This window comes from Lytechinus pictus, chromosome 16 (assembly GCF_037042905.1).
Source record: "Lytechinus pictus isolate F3 Inbred chromosome 16, Lp3.0, whole genome shotgun sequence".
In the NCBI taxonomy this organism is placed as follows: domain Eukaryota; kingdom Metazoa; phylum Echinodermata; class Echinoidea; order Temnopleuroida; family Toxopneustidae; genus Lytechinus; species Lytechinus pictus.
Genome location: NC_087260.1, coordinates 15,431,756 through 15,453,968, shown reverse-complemented (window position 1 = coordinate 15,453,968; position 22,213 = coordinate 15,431,756). Strand labels below are relative to the sequence as shown.

General features: G+C 37.3%; 2 protein-coding genes and 1 long non-coding RNA gene across 3 annotated transcripts in view; 2 read left to right on the top strand and 1 right to left on the bottom strand.

Annotated features, from left to right (window-relative positions):
- Positions 1-89: 89 nt before the first annotated feature.
- On the top strand, positions 90-5,851 carry LOC135156972 (uncharacterized). The gene is made up of 3 exons (XR_010296035.1): positions 90-2,791; positions 4,922-5,075; positions 5,466-5,851. It is a non-coding gene; the product is annotated as an uncharacterized LOC135156972 (long non-coding RNA).
- A 2,798-nt stretch (positions 5,852-8,649) lies between these two features.
- Positions 8,650-12,859, top strand: LOC129278748 (uncharacterized). The gene is made up of 2 exons (XM_064111626.1): positions 8,650-8,736; positions 11,450-12,859. The coding sequence occupies exons 1-2, from the start codon at positions 8,650-8,652 to the stop codon at positions 12,857-12,859; spliced, it is 1,497 nt and encodes a 498-aa protein (XP_063967696.1).
- A 2,516-nt stretch (positions 12,860-15,375) lies between these two features.
- Positions 15,376-22,213, bottom strand: part of LOC129278749 (TRAF2 and NCK-interacting protein kinase-like) — a 45,794-nt gene continuing 38,956 nt past the window's right edge. The window contains exons 25-26 of the mRNA XM_064111625.1: positions 21,356-21,495; positions 15,376-20,897 (exon numbers count right to left, since the gene is read on the bottom strand). Coding sequence (XP_063967695.1) covers positions 20,820-20,897; positions 21,356-21,495 — 218 coding nt within the window. The 3' untranslated portion in view covers positions 15,376-20,819. The remainder of the gene's footprint in view (positions 20,898-21,355; positions 21,496-22,213) is intronic.

Below are 22,213 nucleotides of genomic sequence, written 5' to 3'. Positions count from 1 at the left end.
GAAGACTGTATTGATAAACTGATAAAGAGGAACCGAAAAAAAATGTTTGAAATCTTTAATTCTTTGAAACACTTCACACAATACTAACTGACTGAGCCTGTTGCAATATCATCTAGTACCAAAACATTGTGTAGCTTCATGAAATAATAGGAATCAAAATGTTTTTTTGCAAGAGACTGTCCAGGGATTGGTCTTATTTTTGTTCCAGAATAAACCTCTGAATCAATATGGGGTAATAATTTTCCTGGTATCACCTCGCAAATTGCTCGACATTTTCTTAAAGACAGCTAGGAAAAAAGTCTTTTATGTAGCAGAACTTAGTTGAGAGCTTTTCTCTTCTGAACCCCCAAAATGCCAATCAAATTTGGTAAGAAAAATTATTTCCAAACTTTTGCCACACCAAAGGAAAAGGGGCATGAGAATGAGGAAAGATTTTGAATGATTTGGGACAAATTTGACGCCCCCCCCCCCTCCTTAGATAAGAAATAAAATCATGAATATGTTGATATGCATGCAGTTGCAGTCCATCACCTGGCATCCAATTCTCTTGTGATCCTTTGATAAATGCCAGAGATGACATCAAACCTGACTTTGATTTAAACTTGTCAACTCATGTCTCAGAATTCGGTGGATTGTCAATATGTTGTGCCATCTATCAGTTGCAGCGGACAGGCCGAAATTCACAATGCCTCATGGGAAAAAGTCAACATCTGCTGAGCGCGCTAGTGCATTATGCTGTGCTGACCGACGCGGCTTGGCCGGTTTGCATAAAATTTTGCTGTTTACCATGGTCTCGGAGGCGGGAGAGAAATTTGCTGCATATTTCTTTGGGATATTTAATTTAGACTGTTTTCAGTCAGTTCTTCCTCCACTTATATGGTTTTCATTTTTGAAGCATCTTTACACCCACACTATGCGCTGTCTGCACCTAGTCTGCACGTAATGTCGACCCTAAAGTTACAAATTGGCCTGTCCTCTGCCAAGTGATAGATGGCGCATTGTAATGTGAACCCACCGAATTACCTGCCTTGACTACATCCATGCTGACTTCCCATCAAAAGGAATTACAGTCGTAAAACATTAATTCACCATTATTGCAGCAGGCTTTGTAACTAACTAAATCCATTAACCATGATTTGTTAGATATATTGGGGGAGAAAAATGAAACAAAAAGAAATAAGACCCTCCCCCCTCGTGGGGAGTTTTATTTCAATTTGCAATCATAAGTAAAATTTCTTTTTAGTCAAGTACATGTACCCTAAACATGCAATGCATTGTAAATCTACATTTACAATGTTAGCAAAGTTTGTATCACACGTACATTAATACTAAAGTATGTAGCAGTGAATTTGGTGAACTTGTCATTGCACGACTGCTTCGAAGTAGTGTGAGCTTTCTCTATTCAGGATCGCAAGGCATCAAATTTTAATTATACAAACCCATGTTGTCTGGCTATGTAGTGTAGCCAACAGAAAATAATCCAGGGAGCGTTTCATGAAAGGAATTGCAAGGCATTTTACCAGACAGTTACCATAGTAACAGTGCTTCTCAGCCAATCAGATCAAAGCAAATTGTTGGATCTAACAACTTGTAGGAAAAAAATGTTGAAATGCCCCCTAGTTTTCCTTAAGGTTTACAAAGTAATATTTATGTCATTCTTTTTAAGTTGAAATTCAGGAATGGGGATTTTCATTTTGAAATTCTCTCTGATTGCAAAATGTTCTGACCAGTCCTATTCCTGATAGTTTTTGTTCATTTAGCATACAGCTGTTGGAGTGAAAAAAGAAACATACCTCAAAATAAATTACAGTTTTGTAAAAGGGTTATACAAAAAGTAAATAGGCATTTGTATAGGTGAAACAAAAGGGTATTTGTAAAAGTGAACAAAAAGCATTGCTGCCCTTCAACTGTTTGTAAGTTCAGCAAGACTTAACAAATTAATCATGATGTTATGGGGTACCATGTCAAATATCCACTTATTTTTATTCCCATGAACTAAAGTTGAAATCTGATCTGAGCATTTCCACTGAAAGAAAGCCAATTTGGGGAAATTAATTCAAGTCATTAAGCTTTCTCAACACTTGATGATATAAACTGCATTAAAAAAAAGAGATAAATTTGTAAAGATTTTGCACCACAAAACTTGTGCAGGCTCATGAATAAAAAAAAAAGACAGACTGGTTACATGAACACCCCCCCCCCCTCCCCTTCCAAACAGCACATGTCTATGAATGCCAGAGAGTGTCTTTGATTTTTTTTTTTTGGGGGGGGGGTAAGAAAAGCAAATAATTTTGTTACAAGACTAAAACAAAAATTCTTGATCAACATAGATTATTAAATATTTTGCAATAGTCATATATATATTCATGATTGTCTCGCCACTTGTACTGAAAGAAAGTGTGGGGAAAAACATTCAAAGTCATGAAATCAAATCTATTCATTTTGTTTTAATGTCTTGAAATATATGAGCAATCAGCAAAAATCTGAAAGGAGAAAACACGTACAATATGTCGCCTTTTGGGTTCCAAAGCTTCACATTTCAAAGCTCCACAGATTTGCACATATTTGCAACGTTGTTTATATAACCCAACTCCAATAACTCAGAAGCCGGAGTGTTTACTGACAAAGAAATGTCAATGAGTGTGTTTATGAAATGTACAAAAGGCAAGTATTTCCCTGAAGAGGAGAAAAATGATAGCAGAAGGCGAAGATACATCACTCAAGATTACTGATGCAAGAAATTCCGACAAGAAAATTCAAGAAGCAAAAAAAAAGAAATTCAAGAATGGTGGTGAGTATGAAATAGAGAAAGAGAGGGAATAAAATATTGAAGCTCTTATTTTCAGAAAAAATATAACACAGGAAAAACTCTGAAAACTTCAATTCACACAAAACAAATGAAGTTATTTTCAGCAAATCTGCTCACAATCTGGGGTAAAAAAAACTGATTGGATAGTTTCTATGATGAAAATATTTTCTTAAAAATCATTGAATTAACTAGGATACTTCAAAAAGAGCAACTGAACAGATCAGTTGCTGAATATATTTTGAAAACAAAAGTTTACCCAGTGTAAATGATATTGTGAACTGTGTATTTATGTGGAATATCTGAATCTAAGAAGTCTTAAAATTAGTTTGGTCTATTTTCATTAAATGTCTTACCTCTCATTAGAGGGGAACAATATATCAAACATAGGGTAAACAAGTAACATTTAAATTATGTTTGAAGCACATGGGTTATGGGTTTTAAAGGTTTGCTATTATAGCATAAAATCAAACAGCAGACTTATCAATACTTGTGCATGACTGTGCAAATTTGAAAATGGCTCTAGAAAACAAATTGTCTTATGGTACATGTTGATAATTCAAAGGAAAAATGAAGTACTCTTGAAGAGAAAAGCTACTTGTTAAACTGGAGCGTTAAATGATGAAGTGGGTATCAAATGTAGCAAAACAAAATGTATTTTGACATTTAGCTTGCCATTTGGACCAAATAGTTGTACCATCACAAGAGCGCCATGGTACATTGTGAACTGAGTGGTAGTGCAAATATTGACCTGAATTGACCTTTTAGTTGAAGTTGAAAGGTGTAGCCTTTTTCCTTTTAGAAAAATTAATTAAAAAAATAATGAGAGTAAGACATGGATACATGTAGATGAATGTGACTATAATAAAAACCCAAATTTATCATTCTTCAAGAACATGATAACAAAGAAAACCTTATCAATCAGGGAAAAAGATGTCAGCTTACCATCTAAATTCAAAATGTACATCTAACTTTATTTTTTGATACACAGTCTAGGCAAGGAAAAGAGTGTTGGTTGTGGGATATATAGACATTGGTAAAGTTATATTTAAAAAAAAAGACTGCTAATATCATTTTCAAAGATTGAAATTTGTGATGGTGTTTCTTCACATAATAAGTGGAACAAGTTTAGAATGAAATTGTTTTAAGTCACCTTTCAAAATATAAAATAGAAATGTTACAATTAAGTCCAGTTGCCGAATGAAAAAAAAAAAAGTCTCTGAGAGACCTCTCTTTTATGAAAGAGAGAAGAAGTGATGTTGTTACTACATAATCTTTAAAAAAATTGCACTGGGGAAGTTGACCTGAGGGACAATTTATGGAACCTGTCCTAACAAAAACTTCTTGATAATGTATAATCTATATAGTGTCGAACACACCAGGTCCAGACTTTTTCAATGGGGACCCAGTTTGATTTTGTCCGAAAAGATGCTCCAAAGAAAATATAATTTCACTATTCATATTAGAATTTTTACCTGATATTCAAGTTTAAAAACTTAAATAACCAACACCAAAATGCAAAAATATGGTGCTCGTGCAAAGTTTATCAATTTTCTTGCATGACTATCGCCTCTCATGTTACAAGATCTTCCCATTCGGTGCAGCTGCCATATTGAGACACAACTGAGATGTTGCTATGTAGTTTAGCATCATCTTAGGGCCCAAATGGTCTTTCCTTAGTTTGGTTTTATTCATTCAAAGCTTGAAATTTCATAGCATGTGAAAATTTAATATGAAAAGTGAAATAAGATCTTCACCCATTTAGAATTTAATTTGTTTCCATCTGTGCACAGGGCGCTGATCAGAAAACCATGATGACCTGTCACTGATTCATTTGGCGTAGCATTTTCTAATTTCTCTTTTCCCTTCAAACTTGAGAACAGCTCTGTACAAAGACATACTGGGTCCTGTTAGTTTGTGAAATCAGTAGAGAAAAATGCAAGATGGAAAAGAATACATGGACTTTCATTTTAATGTGATTTGGAGCTTGCGTTCGATGACTTCAATTCTTGTCCCGTATGTTGGGCGATGTCTTTGTTCAAAGTTGTTCTGTAACTGGTGCTGCTGTACTAACATGCATCTTTATTCTGTTTTGTTTTGGTGATGGAAATTTAGGATGACTTGCAACGCCATTGGTGTCATTTGAAAGTGATATAGCATACACTCCTGCCCCTGGTGTAGCAGGTTGTCACATGACCAATCACCTGACTACCATTGCAAGTCACCTGACTGGATAGCACTTGATCTGATATGAAGAAAACAGAGAAAGGTAGGTCTTCAAAACTTGTCATGAGGGGCGTTTCATAAAGAATTTTCGTGACACCCCCCGTCACAAAATTGATTTAAAAAGAATCCATCAAAATGGAACCCAAATGATTTATGTTTAAAAAATTAATTCGCCAAATGATTCAGGAAGTAAACAGTCACGCAGTTATAGTGTTATTTTTCCAACTATAATCAATACATGTGCCCATGTATGCTTATTTGTGTCGATAATTTTCATCTTTCTCAATATTCAGTATTCCTGTTTTATTAGGTTTGCTCTAACAATGATGGTTAACATGTAGATCAATAGTTCACCTTTATTTGAAAGACTTTCTAAATCATGCTCAAGTTTGGTTTAAAAATTCAATTCCGTTTAATATTTTCCTTGTTCCAGTTGGATGCTGATTCTGCCTAGGTTTTTGCGGCTCCTGGAGGAATTCGCTCTTAGTTGAACCCTCTGAAGACTGGACTGATGCCACTGCTGTTTCTCCAACTGCTTCAACACCTAGTCAGGTCTACTCTGGTTCTGATGACTGGGATGGTGCTGATTCTAATGACCTTTGGGAGACTGGGCTGTTGCTAATGCCACCGCAACACCCACAGCTGCTCAACCAGGTGCTGCGTCTAATGACTGGGTCATCATATAAAAGTCCAATGTTAATATGTATTGAACTAATAATTGACTAAGCAATATATTGATTTAATTAATGACAGAAGCAAGGAAGTGTTAAAAAAAGTGATCTACATGTATAATAAAGACAGTGACCTGCTAGAAATTTAGATTGAAATGTCCAATCTTGTATTTATCAAACTGTGCAAACTACCTCCCCTATCTCTACAGCTGTGGGTTGGTGCCATTTCGCTGAGCTGAATAGATGTTGCTCCCAAAGAAAATTCCTCTGCATAGTGGAAAGTCACAGCTGAGGGGTGGGGGTGGGTGTCGTAGGATGATGGGGATGAGTATAGTGATAGTGACGGCGAATAATGACAATTACAGTGATGATGGTCATAGTGGTGATAGTGAGTGTTATGATGATGGTGATGATTATGAGGTTGACTGTGATAATAGTATGGTGATGATGATGGTGGTGGTGGTGATGATTATGAGGTTGACTGTGATAATAGTATGGTGATGATGATGGTGGTGGTGGTGGTGATGATGGTGGTGGTGGTGGTGATGATGGTGGTGGTGGTGGTGATGGTGGTGATGATTATGAGGTTGACTGTGATAATAGTATGGTGATGATGATGGTGTTGGTGATGATGGTGGTGGTGGTGGTGATAGTGAGTGTTATGATGGTGATGATTATGAGGTTGACTGTGATAATAGTATGGTGATGATGGTGGTGGTGATGTTGGTAATGATGGTGATGGTGGTGTTGGTGATGATGATGGTGGTGGTGATGATTATGAGGTTGACTGTGATAATAGTATGGTGATGATGATGGTGTTGGTGTTGGTGATGATGGTGGTGGTGGTGGTGATAGTGAGTGTTATGATGATGGTGATGATTATGAGGTTGACTGATAATAGTATGGTGATGATGATGGTGGTGGTGATGGTGATGATGATGAGGTTGACTGTGATAATAGTATGGTGGTGATGATGGTGGTGTTGGTGGTGATGATGGTGGTGGTGATGATGGTGGTGGTGGTGTTGGTGATGGTGGTGGTGTTGATGATGGTGGTGGTGTTGGTGGTGATGGTGGTGGTGGTGATGGTGGTGATGATTATGAGGTTGACTGATAATAGTATGGTGATGATGATGGTGGTGGTGGTGGTGATAGTGAGTGTTATGATGATGGTGATGATTATGAGGTTGACTGATAATAGTATGGTGATGATGATGGTGGTGGTGATGGTGATGATGATGAGGTTGACTGTGATAATAGTATGGTGGTGATGATGGTGGTGTTGGTGGTGATGATGGTGGTGGTGGTGTTGGTGATGGTGGTGGTGTTGATGATGGTGGTGGTGTTGGTAATGATGGTGATGGTGGTGGTGGTGATGGTGGTGATGATTATGAGGTTGACTGATAATAGTATGGTGATGATGATGGTGTTGGTGATGATGGTGGTGGTGATGATGGTGGTGGTGGTGGTGATAGTGAGTGTTATGATGATGGTGATGATTATGAGGTTGACTGATAATAGTATGGTGGTGATGATGGTGGTGTTGGTGATGATGGTGGTGTTGGTGGTGATGATGGTGGTGGTGATGATGGTGGTGTTGGTGATGGTGGTGGTGTTGATGATGGTGGTGGTGGTGGTGGCGGCGGTGATAGTGATGGTGGTGTTGGTGTTGATGATGGTGGTGGTGGTGATAGTGAGTGTTATGAGGTTGACTGATAATAGTATGGTGGTGATGACGGTGGTGGTGATGATGGTGGTGGTGGTGGTGGTGATGGTGGTGATGATTATGAGGTTGACTGTGATAATAGTATGGTGATGATGATGGTGTTGGTGTTGGTGATGATGATGGTGATGGTGGTGGTGGTGGGGATAGTGAGTGTTATGATGATGGTGATGATTATGAAGTTGACTGTGATAATAGTATGGTGGTGATGATGGTGGTGTTGGTGGTGATGATGGTGGTGGTGTTGGTGATGGTGGTGGTGTTGATGATGGTGTTGGTAATGATGGTGATGGTGGTGGTGGCGGCGGTGATAGTGATGATGGTGGTGGTGGTGATGATGATGATGGCGGTGGTGGTGGTGGTGATGTTGGTGGTGGTGATGGTGGTGATGATTTGCAACTGAGAAAAAAAAAGGGAAATGGAAAAAGAAAGGGGTAATAAGTATTTCCTAGATATCGTGTTAAATCCATCCTAAAATAAGAATTTTCATTTTAAAGAGTCAATTGTTTTGCTCGCTCGCAGTTATGAGGAAATATCCCTAATACACCATGGCCTGCCCCTCAAATTTCAGGACTCGTTATGTTTTTACTCTATTTCTAATTGATGAGAATCACATGTCTACAAAATCGTCTAGACGCTTTCAAACAATAATCATTCAAGTTGTACTGACATTTGCTTTTCAAATATTCAACTTTACTCTTTCAAATGTTCAACTTAACCTTTTGTTATTTGCTTATCTGTGGGTGGTTTATAAGGGACCCTGTCTTGAGGACTTGCTTCAACCCTTTGATTTTTTTTATCAAGTGGTGAAAACGTAGAAAACGAAGGGGAGAGGAAAAAGAAGTTTATCATGAAGAGGGGTCCAGGTCATTTACCTCTATAAAACCTGTTATTCAATTGAGAAAAAAATGAAGTCACTTTTAAGTCATCTTCCCATCCCCCCCTAAATACTCTTGCAGTATGGCACCGCCACCCCGTCATTACGTTGAAACAGTAGCATAGTTCAAAACATATTTGCTAACCAATCGGGGGCTAGAAAATATTTAAAAGCTGGCTCTCTTCATCATGCCGAAGACTATTACACTGGGCTGATAAGTTTTGGAAAGGACATTTTCATCAAGATCGTTTGTGAGCAAGCATCATAACCTGGAGTGGAATTCCTCTGACAGATCGAGTGATTAGTCTGATACCAGTTCTCTATTGGGGGAGTTACGGCTACTAGCCATGGCTCGGTGGCTTCTTGTGAGCGTGGTCATCGTCACCACACTGTGGAGGTGTACTCCAGCACTCCCCATTTCGAAACTAAAGCAGGTATGTATCAATGACCTCTCTTTTTTCTGTCTCTTACCCATGTTGTTACAAGTACTTGCAGTGGCATTTCAAGGAAAATCGACACCGGGGCAAGCGAGCAAATTGCGCTACTTCCAACTGAAAAGGGGTACCCCAGGATGAAAGAGTAAAATAAAAACAAGCAAATAACAGACAATTTCATTACAGTCCAATCGGAAAGAAAGTTAATGCATTTTTAAAGTTTGGCATTAAAGGACAAGTCCACCCCAACAAAAAGTTAATTTGAATAAACAGAAAAATCCAACAAGCATAACACTGAACTTTACATTACGATCGGATGTAAAATAAAGTTCTGACATTTTAAAGTTTCGCTTATATGCACATCCCGATCAGTATGCAAATGAGGAGACTGATGACGTCATCCACTCACTATTTCTTTTGTATTTTATTGTATGAAATATTCTAATTTTCTCCTCACTGTCAAGTAAAACGACAATTAATTCCTTCCTGAGCATGTGGAATTAGCATTGTTTAATGTCAAATCTGTAAAAAATGAAATATTGTGAAATTCAAACAAGAAAAAACAAAAGAAATAGTGAGGGACATCATCGACCGTCTCATTTTCATACCACTGAAATGTGCATATCACTGTTTTGTGAAAATAAGCAAAATTTTAGATTGTCATTTCTTATTTTACATCCAAATTTGAAGAAATTTTCAGCTTTATGCTAGTCTGATTTTTCTCTATTCAAATCAACATTTTTCTGGGGTGGACTTTACCTTTAATATAGTAAAACAGTGATGTCACTGATGTGTGTGTTGGCATGAATATGCAATGGTTCCTTTTTTTCCTTTTTCTTGTTTTATTACATGAAATTATTTCATTTTTCATGTGTGTAAAATACGGTAAGTATCCCTTTAGTAAATATAAGACTTGGCAAGGATGATCTAACACATTACGTCAGCAGTCGATCTCACCTTCACATTCTCGGAGATGGAAAATTGAATAATTGTTATTGAAATAATAAATAAAAAAAGAACAAGTAGAAATATGAAATCATTGAAGTTGCTCATTGCATATTCATGAAGACAGAAAACTTTTACCAAATTGCAAAAAAAAATTACCTGCGGTATCTGTTTTTCTTTATCCGGTTTTGATAAAATGTTTTACAGTTTTGCTTGTCTGATTTTACTGCATCTAGCTATTCAAATTATTTTCAGCCAGATATACCCCTCAAACAGCTGAAAGAAGTGCTAAAATTGCACACATGGCAACATTTGGCATACATGAGATTCCTTGATTGCTCATTGAATGGAGCTTACTTGTCTTTTTTTCTCATTCTTTTTCTTTTCCAATTTCCCCTTCATTCTCCATCTATTTTCTCACCAAAACCGACACCTTGCCTCCCCAAGATAAGCAACTGATTATTCATGGACTAAATCGGAAATCAGTATTTTGTTGTGTAACATCCTTTTTGAGTGAATCGATTGAGTAAGATCTTATAGATCTTAAATATAGATACATAACTTGGTCAATGAGTTAGGTATATTGTTTTGATGTTTATTTTATATTATTATACATCATACTCATGTTATTGGTTCTACTTCTAATTGATTAATACAACACATTTGTTTGCTTAGTGAATGATGAATTTGACATTTTCACTGTACCAAGAAAGAAAAAGTAAAAAAATGTTAACTTTGATATCAGCCTATTAACAATCTATTTCAATATCCAGAAGAGTATTATAAATTATTCTAACTTAAACTTGGATCTTTCAAAACATAATTAAGATAGATAAAATCTATTGGGCTGTATTTTCAGAGCCATGTTTTAGTTCGCATACATTCGTAATTCCGAAGGTTCGTTAATCCGAAAACGAAATGAGGTTTGTAATTTCGAAGGTTCGTAATTTCGAAGGTTCGTTAATCCGAAAACGAAATGAGGTTCGTAATTCCGAAGGTTCGTTAGTCCGAAAACGAAATGATTAACGAACCTTATTTAGTTTTCGGATTAACGAACCTTCGGAACAACGAACCTTATTTCGTTTTCGGATTAACGAACCTTTGGAACATCGAACCTTATTTCGTTTTCGGATTATCGAACCTTCGGAAAAACGAACCTTCGGAATAACGCCACAAATGTTCGGATTAACGAACCCTTTTACGTTTTCGGATTAACGAACATCGAGGTATAGGCAATTTACGTGTTTCGGAATTACGAAGTGTAACCGTTTTAGTTAACCCTACGTTAACCTGAACTTACCACACATTTATAAAGCGCCCATTGTCAACTCATTCACAAAGTAGAGATTATTCTAATCCAGTGGCAAAAATTTGCCCCAAATTCAATTTGTTGTGAAAGGAGAATATAATATGAGGAATTTCAGAGGAAACAAAGAATTTAATTGATTGGGTATGTTATTTTGGTGATGAATATGGGAGTATAAGATTAACCAAGCATTCCATAGAGATGTTGACCAAAATTCTTGTTCAATCTAGGTTTTAATCCAGCTTTATTCAATACCCCCAACTCCAGCAAGGGTACTTATGGTGAATTAATTCAATTCTCAAATTGATTTTGATCACCTTTAGGAACTAAACATTTGCAACTGTTTGCCACTTATATTATATGTGAACACTCACATCATCAGTGCAGTGGCCCGGTGCAGTGGTAATTATGGATTGCAGACTAATTACGTTCCATTAATTCAATTTTTTTTATATCATGTAGACAGGGGAGGCTGACAGCAAAGAATTAGTGAATGGCATCATCACTCAAGACGCCGCAGCTAAAGAGAATGCCCATGATCTTGCTGTGCTGAAAGGTATCCAACAAGAAACGGACCAAAACTACATCGATCTGGCCTACGGGTTCGACTACGATGACGAGTTCAATTTTGATGATTTCGGGAATGACGCCGAAGACCAGGAGAAAGGTGCTCTAATTGCTCGCCTCTTCCAGCTCAGGAGTAAAGGAAGAGGTAGAGGTAAACCAAAACCAAAACCCTGTTCAGACTGCAATAAACCTTGTCCTGGAAATGGTGGAGGAGGCGGTGGCGGAGGAGGAGGTGGAGGCGGTGGAGGTGGTGGTGGTGGAGGAGGAGGCGGTGGTGGAGGAAATAAACCAAAGCCAAAACCAGGTAATGGTGGCGGTGGGGGTGGAGGAGGCGGTGGTGGTGGTGGAGGTGGAGGCGGCGGAGGAGGCGGTGGTGGAGGAGGAGGATACAAACCTAAGCCTAAACCAAAACCAGGTAATGGTGGGGGTGGAGGAGGAGGTGGTGGAGGAGGAGGATACAAACCTAAGCCTAAACCAAAACCAGGTAATGGAGGAGGCGGTGGCGGAGGAAATAAACCAAAGCCAAAACCAGGTAATGGTGGCGGTGGGGGTGGAGGAGGAGGGGGAGGCGGTGGTGGTGGTGGAGGTGGAGGCGGCGGAGGTGGCGGTGGTGGAGGAAATAAACCAAAGCCAAAACCAAAACCAGGTAATGGTGGCGGTGGGGGTGGAGGAGGAGGGGGAGGCAGTGGAGGAGGAGGGGGAGGCGGTGGAGGAGGAGGAGGCGGTGGTGGAGGAGGATACAAACCTAAGCCTAAACCAAAACCAGGTAATGGTGGGGGTGGAGGAGGAGGGGGAGGAGGTGGGGGTGGAGGAGGAGGTGGAGGCGGCGGAGGAGGCGGCGGTGGTGGAGGAGGAGGATACAAACCTAAGCCTAAACCAAAACCAGGTAATGGTGGAGGGGGAGGTGGTGGTGGAGGCGGTGGAGGTGGCGGCGGAGGTGGTGGAGGAGGAGGATACAAACCTAAGCCTAAACCAAAACCAGGTAATGGTGGGGGTGGAGGGGGTGGGGGTGGAGGAGGTGGGGGAGGTGGGGGAGGTGGGGGTGGAGGAGGCGGGGGAGGTGGTGGGGGAGGAGGAGGAGGTGGTGGAGGAGGAGGATATAAACCGAAGCCTAAACCAAAGCCAGGTAATGGTGGCGGTGGGGGTGGAGGAGGAGGCGGTGGAGGTGGAGGTGGAGGTGGAGGAGGAGGTGGTGGAGGAGGAGGAGGTGGTGGGGGAGGAGGTGGAGGGGGCTATAATTGGCAAAAGTATGTTGGATCATACTACAAAAAAGAAAGCAATGCTCTTGCAGAAAAGGAAGTATAAATAAAACAAATTGTTAACCATTTTCAGTACATTGGGGGCAATCATGTATTAACTGAAATAAGACAACATTTCAGATTAAAGTAAAAATTCCCTTCTGAGGTACTAGATTAAGATAATTAAGAAATCAACTGATCAATATCTATTTATTCTATTTGTGCATTTAATTTTTATAAAAATGGTGAAACCAACTGGCTTTGAAAAATTAAGTGTTTGATGTGTATACCACAAATAACATGATAGAATACAACAAACTTACATGTTCTTTATGATATAGAAACAAACCTTCACTGTCCATGCATTTCCTACACCTGTTTCTGATAGACCAATTACCTAGTACAGTCATGGCAAGGTACAAGGAAGTTAGACATAAAGTAATGAAGGATTGCATATCATATAAATTATATAGACTTTATATATTGTTGATGTCTTGCAGATTCATGAATATGATATTTTGTGTTCTCATTTTCGAATGTTCAGTTGTGCTCAAAAGCTAGTGAACCCCAACACAAAATGCACTTCTCCATGCTAAGTGTTGAATGTAGACAAAAACGCTGCAATGTTTTGCCAGCCCAGAGGAATGAACTATATTAATGTAATGCTTTATCACCGAACACAATTAAATATCTAAAACATGGCAGAACTTGAACACTTTAAATATGTTTATTTTCTAGTGGGGTTCACTAACTTTTAGGCACCACTGGATATGATCCCCCCCCCCAATGTTTGTACTAACAACAGAACCTATTCCCATGGGCCCGTATTCTGAAGTCAGATTTAACTTAGACCATGGTCTAACCCTGCTAAAATTATGGGAAGCCAAAAGTGTCAAAATTTTTATTAAGTTGTATGTTTCTTATGTTTACTGTGCGCTTTCCTGATTCATCGATGGTGAAGACAATCATATATTTATACTTCCTAGACAATTATGAATGATTTGAGAGCCAAATGAGCTGAATTATAATATCTCTACCATTAGTGATTTATGTAACAATTGGCTATCCATACTTAAACCACAACTTTAAACCTGAGTTTAAGTTAAACCCGACTTCAGAATACAGGCCATGGAGTCAGTATGTCTATATACCCACACCCCTATAGAACTGTCACTTTCTTACAATCTGAATCAATGATTATTTCAAATAATTCCTTTGATTTTTATATTTTGTAAGCATGTTGAAATGATTTTTTTAAATGTACAATGTGAGGAAATGATTTAATTTCACTCGTAGATATACAAAAAATAATAAAATTTATTCAATGGTGTTTTGATGACTTGCAATTATTTTCATAAGTTCTATTTTTCTCTCCTGTCAATAGACAATGTAACAAATTGCTTTTTTTCCATTTCCTGATGAAAAAAAAAAGCCTTCTTCAACAAACTGCTGTTTTAATGATTGTATTTTTTTTATAAATCACTTTGATTTGAAATTGTGAAATAAACATTTTTAAATGAGAAAAAATTTAGTTCGAATTCCAGCACTGTAATTCCAGTCGCCTGTTATGTCATGATTGAAAGTGTGACAAGCTTTTACATCCCCCTCCCCCCCCCCTCATCTGGGTGACTAACTTGTTTTACCTACAACTTTTTTTCCCCTCTGTACCACTGATGACCCGTTTTGAAGGCTTTAAATCAGACTACAAATCTTGTATTTCTTCAAAGACTTGCCTCAAATTAAAAAAATAATAATTCTTGCCCATACTGGGATTCAAACTCGCAACCTTGTCTCTAGTTCTGTCGGCGCAAGGATTATTTCTTCACTCCACATCGACAAGTTGCGCAAGTCATTGCAATTTTTTTTATGCTTATGAATATTCATGAGGTATGGTCTTTAATGCCCAATTCTGATGCGGCAACACTACGTTGCTGGAAAAAAAACTTCTCATTTGATGATTGGTCTCGAGGGAAGTAGCCAGAAAAAAAGTCAAATATGTTTGATACACAAGTCACCATCAGTGCCCCGTAACATCAATCTCAGCGATTGATCATGTGGAGCTGTTTCTATATTGATTGCATTGATTATCGTGTATAATCAATTGTAAGAATCAGCCCTTTGATCAATCACTAAGCTTTATGTCACAGGTCCGGCTCCATGGCCTTCTAAAGAATGAGTGTTTAGTCGTTTGTTTTTTGTTGGGAGCTTGTGAAAGAGTAGGTTGGGAAATCATTTATCAGCTCAGATTTCATGATTGCACAAACTAAGATTCATGTAAATAAACCAAGGGTCTATTTCATAAAGACTTATATTTTTTGTAAATTTGCCATTATGATAACTACCAAGGAAACCTTGATTTTGATTGGTTGTTGAGCTCTGTTACCATGGTAGTTACAATAATTGTAAGTTTTATAAAACAAGTACCAGGTCTAAATCTATATGGCATCAATTAACCTTGATTTTAAGGACTTTCTCATGAATCAGTGTTGACTGCAACAAGTTACTTAGATTTAATCATAACGGCACTCATATTTTGAGGACACCAGCAAGCCCAAAGAAACACCAATACACCACAGTCATGAATTGCCTTGTATAAATGTCAAACGTCAGTTTAATTAGTTATCGTTTTTTTTTCATCATTTGCACATCCTCCAGTGAACACTTTCTTTCCAACACATTTTAAAATATGCATACTTGTACATGATACATTACATAATTACATAAATACACAAACAAGAGTATAGTTATTTATGGACTGTCCTATATACACTGCCATTTTTTACCAAAGTAAGAAACACCACAAATATCATTCTTGTTAAGAGTTGATCAACGAAAAAGAAGAAAGAAAATACACGAATAACAAATGCAGTGCATTAAAAGCAGAAAAAATAGCGTAAATAAAAAATATGAATTTTCAAACTATACATAGTTATACAAAACTGAAAAGTGATTCAGCTGATATTAATCTGAATTCCATCCGACAAAGATGAGCCCCCGTTTCTAGCATGTGATTAATTTCCTATAAAAAACATATGTAAAAATGTGGCATACATAAATATTGCCCCAGATATTGAAATGATATATTTTTTAAGTCAATTAATGCACATATGTTAATTTACAGTTCAGATATTTCTTATCACAGTCCATTTAGAAGGTCAAGATATGTACACAGGATATAAGGGAGATACTATACAGAGGCAACATAGCAATTACATGTATAAAAGAAAGAAAAACAAACATGGCTGCGAAGTAAGGTGAATTCATTATTTTACAAATAGTGAATGAATAAAAGAATTCCTTTTTCATCGGGATATTCAAAGCTATTGGTTTCTAAAACTGATCATCTTTGCACCATTTTGAAATGCAAATTCCATAAAGTTTTAATTAAAAAATGAAATCAGATATTTTTCAACCAGATATATATATCTTAACACCTGATAAATAAAGGTTAAAATGCTATTATTTACTGTTTTTGGGGACCAAAAATATTACCGCTGTGTGAATTTTGAAAAGTGACAATTTGGCCTTTTAATGCAAGCTCAATTATGCACTACTCGATGAATCAATCGGGTTTTTACAGACAAGTTTACCAACGAAGGCAAAAAACATTTCCTGCAAAATTATCCTGCTCAAACATGTGGAGCAAGATAATAATGGCATTATGAGAAGTATTGTTTAATAATGCAATTTCCTGAATAGAAAGAGTAAATTGGACCAAACGTGAACTTATGAACCCAATTACTGTAGAGGAGCGTATTCAAGGTTTAGTATGTTTACATGCTTGCAAGAAATAATAATTACAACATTCATTAATGCCTTGTAAAGTCTACACTATCCAATAAATACTTATGAAAAGTGATAAAAGTCCTATACTTACTGTGATTAAAAAGACACATTAACGAATGGAGAACAAAAGTAACTCATGTATATATATCACCCTGAAGAAGAAACAATGATGAATTCTGAAACAAACTTAAATGTTGGACTACAACATTTCAGCTCTCCTTTGCCTTCATAAAAACATGTACATGACTACACATGTTCTGTGACTTCTTTAGTAGCCTAAAACATGACCATCATTGTCACTTTTACACGTAAACTTGGGGTTGCTATGGAAAACAGCTTAAGTCGCTCGAAGGCTTCCTACAATGGAGCCATTCTGGCAATAAAATGGCAGAAAGTAGATTAAAACTTTAGCAGGTCTAATCAACATTCAAACCAGGGTTGCCAATGGCCTAGTAACTCCGCTAGATTGAACACGAGGTTTACGTAAACAGCTTTTGCCTACCAGCCAAGTTCTTCAGGATTATATACGCTTAGCCTACAAGCAAGTGGTCTACTTATCAGGTAGTCTACTAGGTTGAGAAAACAGAATAGATAGCAATGTATGGACAACAGGTCTAGTAACATAAATTCTGCTAGTACATAGGAAAGAAGACTAAAAAAGTAAAAAGAAATAATTTAAACAGTGCAATATCCCAAACCTTAATTTGTTTAACTAGAATTACATATAGTTTACTTTATTACATTATATACATGGAATCTATGATGCCTTTTTACAAACATGATTTCTAAAACTTAGGGAAACGCTATCTAAAAATAAGAGAGTAAAAAAATAAGGCCCATAACATGGCAAGCAAACTTGTTTTCATATTAGAAAACTAAGAGGAAATAAAAATTAAAAAACTTAATAATATCCAAGCACCAGTTACCCAATTTAATTCACATATACATGATAACGTCAATTTGCCAACTTCAAAATGAAAGAGACATTATCCCCCCATCCATGTCAAGTCAATGTTGATCAAACTTGTGAGCATGAACGGGCAGGCATAGAACTTTGATTATTATATATTATTGAATGCCTTTGAAAAGAGGGTTTGAACCAAAGTGAACTAGATGGATTATCAACTGTGCACAATAGAAATCTATGCCTCCCCCATTTTCAAATCTATTGCACACTTAACTCCAAAATTTATTTAAAAAACTTCCACATTATCATCAAATCAACCCTCCTATATTAAAGAATTCAGGAACGAGTTTAATTTCAAGTTGATCCCTCAGTTTCATGAGAATAAGACATTTCAATGTACATGAATGATATGACATCTTTGACCTTTGACTTTGATATCCCCCAACTAGTCATGGTCACTTCCATATGCATACTTACATGTAATCAAGTTTAAAATCAAACAGTTCTTCAGTTATGGCGAGAACAAAAACAGGACAGACGTATGAATACCCCAGGCATTACAATGGGCGGAGGCATAAAAACCCATGAACAACTATACAAAAGTTCTACTGTTTTTACGTCAAAGTTGAGTTATTTGCTTCAGAAAACCCTGTCTCATTTGATGTGTGAAGATGTATATCTTCATCATATAAAGACACTTTACTGACTCTATACAGTGAAAAAAACATATTGTATCCAAGCAAAATTCTGAAAACTTTTACTAGCTAGCATCATTATCATTTAATACACAAGCCAGTGGCGGATCCAGACAAGGTTGCATGGGTGCACCCCCCCCCCCTTTATATAGCAAAATCTCAGAAAGTTTGAAATTTGCAATTTGCAGCCCTCACTTTCAAAACCCTGAATCCGCCACTGCAAGCAATGGTGTTTCTTCATATGAAAACAATAGTACTTTGAGTTAAAAACAAAAAAGAACAAAGAAAAAACAATCATTTATGAACATGCAGCACTTAAAAGATAACATGATAGCTGTAAGCAAGCTTCTCCCAGTAATCACATACAGGCTTCCCCACACTCAATGTACAAAATTGTCCATCAACTGGGAAGTATTATACTAGATAGTATACTGACCAAGCACCTAACAGGGTCGTAAATGGAGATAAAGATCATATGAGATTTACACTGTACACTGTATACTTCACTCGGTGGAGGCGTCATGGTGTTGTGGTTCTGACTCCCGCATCTCAATCAGAGGGTCGTGGATTCAAATCCTACTCCAGGCGTTAATTTTCCTTCAGCAAGAAATTCATCCATATTGTGCTGCACTCAACCCAGGTTAGGTAAATGGGAGTGTGGCAGGTAATTATTGAAATGATGAAAATGATGAAAATTCATAATTTATTGTTCGAAATAGACATGAGATGAAATACTCTGAAAATTTGCTTTGCCCAATTGATCGTGGGCCCGGCAGCCGCTGTGCAGCGCCAGATCCACGAGGCTCTATCCCTTTAATCGTTAAATGCCAAACAGGGTAGCAGCAACTCCCATCTTTCAACGTCTTTTGGTCTGACGCAGCCGAGGTTTGAACCCCGACCTCCCAGTTGTGAGACGGATGCTCTACCAACTGAGCCAACACACCGGTGCATTATTACTTGACATGCAGGGCACATAACATCTGCTTTGCTAAGGGCAAGGTTTTTATGCTGTATTTATGAGCAATCGGAGACTTCTGATAGAGTGATTGTTTAGTGTCAATCAAGTTGGATAATGATGGATTTTCATCATTTCTCCCGTACTAGGAATATGTTTTCCCACTGAAAATTGACCATGGTATAAAAAAATTTTCTTTCGGCATTACCTGTCATACATTATAACAGCCAACTGGTTTCAAACAGTTAATTGCATATTCATGGCCTAATGAATATGTATGCTTTGATACAGACTTATACTGTATACACAATGATACGCCAAACCCAGTCATTACCATAAATTGACAGGATTGGAACCAAAAACAAGGAGAATAGATCACAAGTCGGTTTGGAGTACGAGTTATCACTAAGGGAAAATAATTAAATAATTATAAATAGCATATAATGACGAGTCTGAAATTCTCACATTAACTGGACACTATACATAAAGCAATGAGATATATGCCTCCCCATTAACTTCATATTAGACATTGGCTTCATCCATGCATACAATACCAAATATACAAATGATGTTATCCCATTCATCAAGAGGGTAAGACCAAGGTTGCTTAGAACATATTTTACTTTTAGTAGTAGATACAGATGGCACCATTGTAGAAACATTATCCATCAAAGTCCTTTGGAAGCGCACAGGGACGCTATATCATAATGTGATATGCGCTGTACAAGAACTTTTTATCATCATTGATATTATTAATATTATTACCATTATCACACAGTCATCAACCTCATTTTATACATATCCCAGTTAAGCAGGACGCATAATGGTCCCATGGTGCATGAATTCAAAGGTTACCGGTATAAAACAGATATATTTCCACAATTAAATATTTCATGGTCGTTGAGCAGAAAAATACAAGTGAACATTTAATTCAAACACTTGAGGTTGACATTTTGAACACTTGAAGTGAAACACCTGAATGAGGTGAGAACTGAGCTAACAAAACCAGTACAACAATCCGGCTAATAGAATATATAGGTTTCACTTTGCCACAGGTAACTTATTTCTTTTATGATCAATCACTTTGTTTGAATTGACTCATATATGTGAAAACTGTGCAAACAGAACCAATATACAAATTCAGCTAATAGAATATAGGTTTCAATTTGAAATAGAGTTATTTTGTTTTCATGTTAAATCACTTTTGTATGCAAAGGTATAGATACATGATGTCATGTTATTCAAGTGGGGGGGAGGGCTGACACAAAAGATCATCCCCCTCTATATTAGGTTCACTAGAAGTGGTCTCCTAAAACTGGTGTAAATTGTGCAAATAAAACCAATAGAAAAATTCAGCTAATTGAATATATAGGTTTTAATTTGAAAGAAGAGAATTATTTTAAGATATTTCATCACTTTTGGTTTGCCTGGGTGCAGATACACGACATCACGTTATTCAAGTGGGGGGAGGGGGGGCGGACGTAGTATAATATCACACCCCCCTCCCCAAATGATGGATTCGCTGCTTGAATTTACGCCAGTGTTTGTTTGAATGGGAGTGCACCGAACCAAGAGGATATAGAGACAATCTTAAGTGGATTGTCGACGGATCTCAACCGATTCTCTGAATGTCTCGTTCCTATGGTAGGTCGTCTGTACATGGTTCAGTCCTTCGAGGGGGGATCTACCAGTTACCGAGGCCTGCTCGTAAGGTCAAGAAGTAGACTTGAGAGTTGGATGGCCGTATCGACGCAAAAAACACCTGAAAATAGATTTAAAAATTGTTTATTTAAGATGCTATTGAAGTAGTAAAATAGTAGTACATGCTACATTTTTCTCATTATCAATGAGAAAAAAATCATACCTAATTTTACTATTCACTACATGTTTCTTCCCGTTATGCAAATTAACTTTCTTAACTGCAAATTTCTAGCTATATTCTGTATCAACATTATAGTCTCCATTAAACCTAACTCTATGGTAGAACACATGAAGAAGGAAAATGAGAAATCTTCAATCAAATTTTGCATAGGAAATATGGACGAAATCCCAGCATTTGATAAAGAATAAAGGCAAAAGTTGTTATATTACTCAACAGCATCATACTCAAAAGGCTAAAGCTCATGAAACATAGGAATGGACAATCCAGTTATGAGAAAAGGCCATCTCCCATTGGGATTACAGGTAAAATGAGAAGAAAATATAAAAGATGATACAAACCTTATCATTCCTCTCGCAGAGGAAACGTAGCTGTTGGCTTCGTTTGTGCATGAATACGCCGTCAAGGTGTCCAGTCTCTGCTGATCTGATCTCAATGGCCTTGTTCCCCCAGCCCATTATCTGACCAGTGCTGATGTAGGCTGTAGATAATGATACAAACATTTATATTATAATGATGATTATAATATTGGTGGTGATGGTGATGATGTTTTTTCTTTACAAACCAGTATATGCAAACATGATCACATTTTGCAAAAGTCAAACATATTTGATGATGACGACGATGATGATACGAACATGATGATGATGATTATGATGATAATGATAATAATAAAAGTATTTATATTATGATGATTATAATATTGGTGGTGATGGTGATGATGAAGATGACGATAATAATAAGAAGCATATATATATATATATTGTGCCATCAATCTAGATATAATATATTCCGAGGAATGCTATTCATCATGCCCCTGGCTTTAGCTTTAGCACGCGCTGCCACTTCAAGTGTAGTAACCTCTTAATCCCCCGCTATTTTATTCAGGAGTCCACTGTTTTTAATTAATGAGTCCACTTTTCAAACATTGGACTAATCAATAAAATAGCGTATCTAACCATGGTAACAGGCATCAAGTTGGCACACTGTGACAAAAGCGTGCATCAGCATTGGACATTTTTTTATACACGCACCCGATACGCGCTAAATTAAGCGTAATTTATACAGGAAATCTGCATACATCTGCATACTTTACACCATGGATTCAACCGTGGGTTTTCAAAACCACCTTTGTGAATTCGGGCCAAAGGGTCTGGGGCCAGCTGCATAAACTGTTGCGATCTACAAAATCAAACGCA